A 6,286-nucleotide genomic window follows, 5' to 3' on the forward strand; every position below is an offset into this window, starting at 1 on the left:
ATGGAGGACATGGAGCAAGTGTTTGAAGGCTGTCAGGAAGCAGAGCGCAAGCGATTGTGCTTCTTTAAGGAAATGTTCCTGAATCTGCACCAGCATCTCAACCTCTCCACCAGTGAAAGGTACCAGCCTGGACACAGGAGGGAAGTCTGCCAGCCTGGGGTGCCCTGGGCTCTGGTGAGGGGTGCCAATTCTGGTGTCTGAAAGGGAGCTGCCTGCTTGCAGGTCTTGCTCCTTCCCCTTCCAAGTGTGTCCGAGAACTGGCATTTGGTCCCTTTAGACTGACCAGTGCTGGTGTCTCTGATCTTGGACAGTGCCAGGCTCCCTAGAGAGGATTCTTTCTGCCTCTGAACCCTTCCTCTTCTGCTACTGTCTAGTACTGTCCTGTGGGTGTGTTTCTATTCCATGAAATGCCTCCATGTTGCTATATGCAATCCCAGACTGAGGAATGTGGCTCTGTTGCCTTCTAGTATCTATAGCTATTACACCCATTCTGCCCTGAGTAAAGAGACTTTTGTGAGATAATGATAACTGTAAGCCACAAGTTTCCCTTAAGTGTAGGGGTTACGGGGAAATAGGTGCAGCCAAAAATCTTCTGTGCTCCTATACTTTAAGGTGGAGGCAACAAATTTGAGCCACCTGTCTGTGTGCAAGAATGTGCCAGGCTCTTTCAATGCTCATTTGATGAGCTGTGCTGAGAGCTGGCAGATGTTAGCCACTGCCACACCAAACAAGCCTGTCCCATTTGCCAGGCTGACTCTTCTGTAAGGGTGGCTCTGTTTTCCTAGGGCTGAGCAGGTGCTGCTCTAGCATCCTTAATCCTGTGGGACTTTGGATGCTATGTAATTGTGCATGAGGTTATGCTCTTCCTTCCTACTTGGCTTTTGGGAAACTGCTGAGGGACTTGGTTACTGATGGTTCTGTCTGTTCCTGGTCACAGCTTTCATGCATTGTATCGAGATCTCTACCAAGTCGTCATGGCTGCGGACAACCAGGAGGACCTGAAGTGGTGGCGCAACACTCATGGACCAGGCATGGCGATGAATTGGCCTAATTTTGAGGTGATGTAGCATTCTAGGGTGTATTATTACTATTTCCAAACACTTATCTGCTTTACTGAAATTGGTGGATTGCTAGTCTTGTGTTGGAAAGACCATGTCTTTGCTCAGCAGGCCCAGGATGTTAGGCTCTTCTAAAATTTTTGTTGTGTTGCAAGCTCTTTGGTGCCCAAAGGGACACATGCAACCCTGCCAAACTGCAAATGCTCCAGCCATCCAGCTGCAAAGTCGAAGAACAAGAGCTGGTGCTCAGTGCCTTGGGACAAGTTCCTGTTATAATTTTCTCACAGCCCCTTTTGTTACACCTTGGGATTCATCAGGAGTGAGCCTGCTATGCCAGCAAGGCCATTTGGCTGACCAGTCCAACCACAACTGAAGTATGACCTGGTGTTCTGTCCTTCTGTATTGGTCAGAAAAGATGCACAGAGCTTTTGTGTCTGGGTGGCTTGATGGTGTTACTGCTTTTCCCTGAACAGGAATGGTCCCTCGAAACACAGCGGCCGATCACCAAGAAGGAGAAGAGTGGCAAGATGGCTGATGATGTCACGCTGACCAGCATTTTGCCTACACGGGATGGTGTTGTCTCACAGACCCCTCTGCAGACAAGGCGAAGGTAAGGGCTGAAGTCTGGGATGCATCAGGTTAGGAAAAGTACAGTCCTGCCTAGGGTCATGAATGAGTTGGATTGATAGGAGTGATCTCTTCCTTAACTTCCTGTCTCTTGCCCATGGCCTTGCCTGTGCCACTCTGGAAAACACAGGGTAGAAAAGGGGGTTTATGGTAGCTGCGCTTTTTTTTGTCTAGTACGTACTGCCTCACAAGGTGCCTTCCTTGTAGAGATCCTTCTAGTGATGAGATCTGGCTGAGTCAGACTAATGCTGTGTGAGACTTTTGGCATGCATTTCCCCAATCCTTTTTCCTCCTAGACAGGGTGAGGAGAGTTGGGAACTGGCAGCTTTGCCAGTTAGCTGTACTGTTTCTTAAATGCAGGCATCAGATTTTTTTTTCACCCCCCGGCATGGTGCTGAGTACTACTTGACAAGTGTGGGTATAGCTGCTTCCCTTGGCAGGAAGCAAGCTGGAGAATAGGGAGAGGCTGGAGAGACTCATGTCCTACAGTTCTAGTAGCCATCCTGCTTTAAAAGGTGAACTCTGGCCTAAGTGAAGTGGGCAGAAAAGAATGGGGATATAGAGATGTCTCAAGGCCACTAGTGTATTTCACAGTCTGTTGGATTCAGGGGCCCTATTTGCCAATCTACAGGTTTTCCTATCAAGAGGAGCAGAACAGCCTCTTCTATGACAGCCTGAGGGCACCTGCCCATGTGAAGTTAGTATGGAATGTAGCCTCTTCAGGGGTTTTTGGGTTCCAGGTGCCTGTCCTCTGCTGCTCTTCCCCTCTGCTTTTGTTCCTGACTTGGAAAATGTCATTCCAGACTTGTTTGGGATGGGAGACACGGCTTTTCCTGTCTGTCTTACTCTTGGCTGGAATAACTCTGAACACAGCTGGGCTCTCCAGTTAAGACCGGCCTTCCTTGTCTGAGAGGGTCTGCTAGAGTAGGATGAGGTCATGAAGAGTGTGCCTGTGTGAAAATACTTTGAGAATGAGTTACCTTCCTGGCCCTCAGGGCTGTAATGCTTGAATGCTTTCAACCAAATCTAGTATCTGCTGATCTCTCCTCCCTGTTCACCCTCACTTGGCTGTTGGGCCTCTTGCACCTTGTTCTATAGCGTAGCAGTCTCAGGGGGAGTCATGTACCACATGTAGATAAGCACCTATAGCTCTGTGCGTGATGAGTCTGTGTGTCCAGAAATTGCAGGGAAATGCACTAGCCACAGCTGTCCCATGTTTTTATGTGTTAGGAAGTATAATAATTTTATGAAGGAAGAAATCAATTTACAGAAGAGTAATGGCAAGTTACTTGCAAGAGTTCTGCAAGTCACTTGTAGAACCAAGACTTTCTGGCACTTGGTTCAGTGTTTTAACCTCCAAGACAGGCCCATGGCAAGTGGAGAGGGCTTCCTAAAAGGCAAAGTGAGAAAAAGTGCTGCAGTGGGAAAGAGAGGTCAAGAGAGCAGCAGGAGTTTAGCAGGGACTCTTCCCCAGATTACATGGTGGTGCACGATTCAGGAGCAGGTGGGTGAGATGAGTCTACTAACAACCATCTTGTCCCCTCTCTCCTTCCACATACAAAGCGGAGGGAAGGAAGACACTTCAGAGTGGTCAGATGAGGACACTCCTAAGAAGTGCCTGGATGCCAATGGGCATGAGGAGGACATAAAGGTACCAGGTGTACGGGTACGAGCGCTGTATGATTACACAGGACAGGAGGCTGATGAGCTGAGCTTTAAAGCAGGTACAGAAGCACTAATCTCTTACTAACCTTTTGCAGTCCTCACTCGGGCTGACTGAATGATTGAAACACTCTTTAAGAACTGGATGTCCCTTGAAAACTGATACTTACTCTTCTTCCCTGGCCTGACCCATTGCCAGCTCCTCTGAGGTGGATGATACCCTGGGCAGTCCAACCTGTTCTAGACTAAGAGACAGTGAGGCCACATAAAAAGAGATTGCCTCGGCCTTGGTCACAGTGTAGGGAGAGCAGACCCCAAGTGGTAAAACGGATCCTTCCTGCCTCCTCTTAAGGCATTTATTCTGCATTGTATCTTGAGACTTTATTAAATGCTTCTCCCTTGTGCCATCGATATAAAAATTATATAGGTGGTCTGGATTGTCCTTTGAAGTAACCAGAAAATAGATGTTTTGGGAGAAAGCTCAGCTGACTGACATGCACTACTGAAGGCAGAGTTCAACTGGCAAAAAAACAGCTATGCAAACTGTTGCTCAGAATGGGTATCTTGAGAGTGGAGATCCTGGCTCACAGCAGAGGATTGAGTGAGAGAGAATGCTGTTGCAAACAGACCCTTCCCCTTTTCTTCCTTCAGTTAAATTTAGTTTGCATATGCCATCTTCTCCAATTCCAAGAGGACATCTGAATCTTGAGTGTCTCTAATCGTGCTTGTTTTGAGTCTTACATGGTGTCTCTGTGCTATGCCTCTCCAAAATACACCTGTTTTGAAAAGGTACTGAAGTCCTTCAGTACCTTGTGCCTGAGGCCACTATCTGTGCTGCAGTGTTACCATACTAGTAAACTTCCTAACACTAACTTGTTGCTTTAAAATATCTTACAATATGGGTGCTCTAGAACTTGACTCTTTGCTCTCTCTTTCCACCCAGCAGATGTAATGAGGCATGACTGGTTAGCTTCAGCCATCCCCTTTTTGAATCTGCTTTGAGCAGCATGCACCAAGTAGGGCTTAAGCTTAACAGCAGATGACTCTGAGCCTCTGCCAGTGTGGGATGTGTCTTATTGATGCAGTGAGACCTCCCTCTCTGGCTGAAGTATGACCTTCTACTGGTGGAGAAGGGAACCTTTCTGCCCTTTCCCAAAGTAGCTGTGGGAAGATTAAAAGCCTTTCCTGCTCATAGTCTGAGAAATGAATTGATTCCATGCCTTGCTGGCCAAACCAGACACTCCATCATGGAATAGTCATTTTGGGTCCTAACCGCCAGAGAGCTTAGCAGCATCTTACATTTCCTTCCCACCTGCTACAGAGGAGCCACTAAAAGAGAAATCTCCGAGATCCTTCTGATCTCTCTGGCTTGTAAGCATGTTCCTCTGGGGAGAGGAAAGCAGGCAGAAATAAAGGGCACAAAAATATTTCTGATGTTGAACAGCAGAAGTGAAGGTCTGCCTCTAAGTTCCTTGGCCTAGGGGATGGTACTGAGCATAGATACTGAAGAGGTCAGTAACTGTGGCTTTGATTAAACTGTGTAGTATGATACAGAGTGCAATAAGGGGAGAAAAGTGTGGTGATTCAGACCAATAGGTCTTGCTTTTTAATCAACTCTTGAGGTGGGGGAAAAATGCCATGCTACCTTTCCCAAGACTGCTTCCTAATGACTGTTTTTGCTTTCAGGTGAAGAACTAATGAAGATTAGTGAGGAAGATGAGCAGGGCTGGTGCAAGGGCCGACTTCTCACTGGCCAAGTTGGACTCTATCCTGCTAACTATGTTGAGAAGGTTGGATCATGATTGCTACTGCCCTGCTAGTGTCTCACAGCCATACCAGCATCTCCTGCAGAGGTCACTGCTGGCCCCAATCCACCTTTGCAGTATATCCAGCAGCTTCTGGACTTTGAGGGCATGTATTCCATGTAACTAATGCTTCATTTTAAATGCCTAGACCTGTAGGGATTTTCTAATAAATAAACAAGGATGAGTAAAGACTTCTCTGATTGTGAACGCTATAGGAGTGCAGAAGGGAACAGATCCTCTTGACTTGCACTCAGTGAAGGGAGATAAGTGACACATGCAACTCTTCAAAACAGAGAAAGGAGACTTCCTTGGCTTCGATGCACATGCATCCATAGGGTGGTGGGGTCTGCCCTGCCCCCAAGCTTCCTGCTCAAGGAACTTTGGATGTACAGGGCAATAGGGAACTTCTAGTATTGCTTCCCCTTTTTGGCTCAATCAAGCTGACTGGCAGAAATCTTACTCTCCTACATCTTTTGGAAGTTTTCAGCATCCTTAACCTGCAGTCTTGTTGGCTCCCCTGGTAAGGCAGCTGGTATAAGTGATACAGCTTCAACAACCTGGATGTCCCCTCCCACTGCTCTCAGATTTATTGGGATAACACCAGGAATTAGTGGTAGTATAGGTCGGACAGGAGAAAGAGGCTTCTGTCTTGCATGATGTGGCTGTTCAGGCTAACAAGTTATGAACAGAACTGTCTGGCAGCAGGTCAGAGTTGACTCAATGTTTCCTGAGCTAGAACGGGCCTTGACACATGCTGAAGGCTGGTATTAACAAAGAGGCAGCCACATTCCAGTGCTGTTCAGCTTAGAACCCCTAAATGCACTAGTATGTGTTGGGGTTTCTAATGCTTCTGGATCATTTTGGCTATACCTCTCTTCATGAACGCTCAGTGCACAGTAGAGACATTCTTTTTCCTTCTTCTACATGTTCTTGACTTATGCATGCTAGAAGCGCACTCCCTTGCTTTGCCAAAGACCCCTGCGCTGTGATGAAGGGTAGCAGAGTGTGGAAGCTACCTGCTGGCTGGCACAACGTTAGCTATAGAGGGATAACTCTTCTTTTGGTCCTGAATTGCTGCAGGTGTAGTTATGCCCAGTTGTTAGGTCCTCCCTGCTGAATGGCACTTATCAAACC

At 47.2% G+C, this 6,286-nt stretch overlaps 1 protein-coding gene across 2 annotated transcripts in view; it reads left to right on the forward strand.

Annotated features, from left to right (window-relative positions):
- PACSIN3 (protein kinase C and casein kinase substrate in neurons 3) overlaps positions 1-5,345 on the forward strand; it is a 9,918-nt gene extending 4,573 nt beyond the window's left edge. Inside the window, exons 6-10 of one of the 2 annotated variants that reach the window (XM_009329715.1) lie at positions 1-119; positions 938-1,058; positions 1,532-1,668; positions 3,249-3,409; positions 5,034-5,345. The exon at positions 1-119 is cut by the window's left edge and continues 69 nt beyond it. In XM_009329715.1, the coding sequence (XP_009327990.1) occupies positions 1-119; positions 938-1,058; positions 1,532-1,668; positions 3,249-3,409; positions 5,034-5,149 (654 nt within the window). In that variant the 3' untranslated portion in view covers positions 5,150-5,345. The remainder of the gene's footprint in view (positions 120-937; positions 1,059-1,531; positions 1,669-3,248; positions 3,410-5,033) is intronic. The other variant, XM_009329716.1, reaches the window with a different exon arrangement.
- The last annotated feature ends 941 nt before the right edge of the window (positions 5,346-6,286 follow it).

This window comes from Pygoscelis adeliae, unplaced genomic scaffold (genome assembly GCF_000699105.1).
Source record: "Pygoscelis adeliae isolate BGI_AS28 unplaced genomic scaffold, ASM69910v1 Scaffold117, whole genome shotgun sequence".
Classification (NCBI taxonomy): Eukaryota; Metazoa; Chordata; class Aves; order Sphenisciformes; family Spheniscidae; genus Pygoscelis; species Pygoscelis adeliae.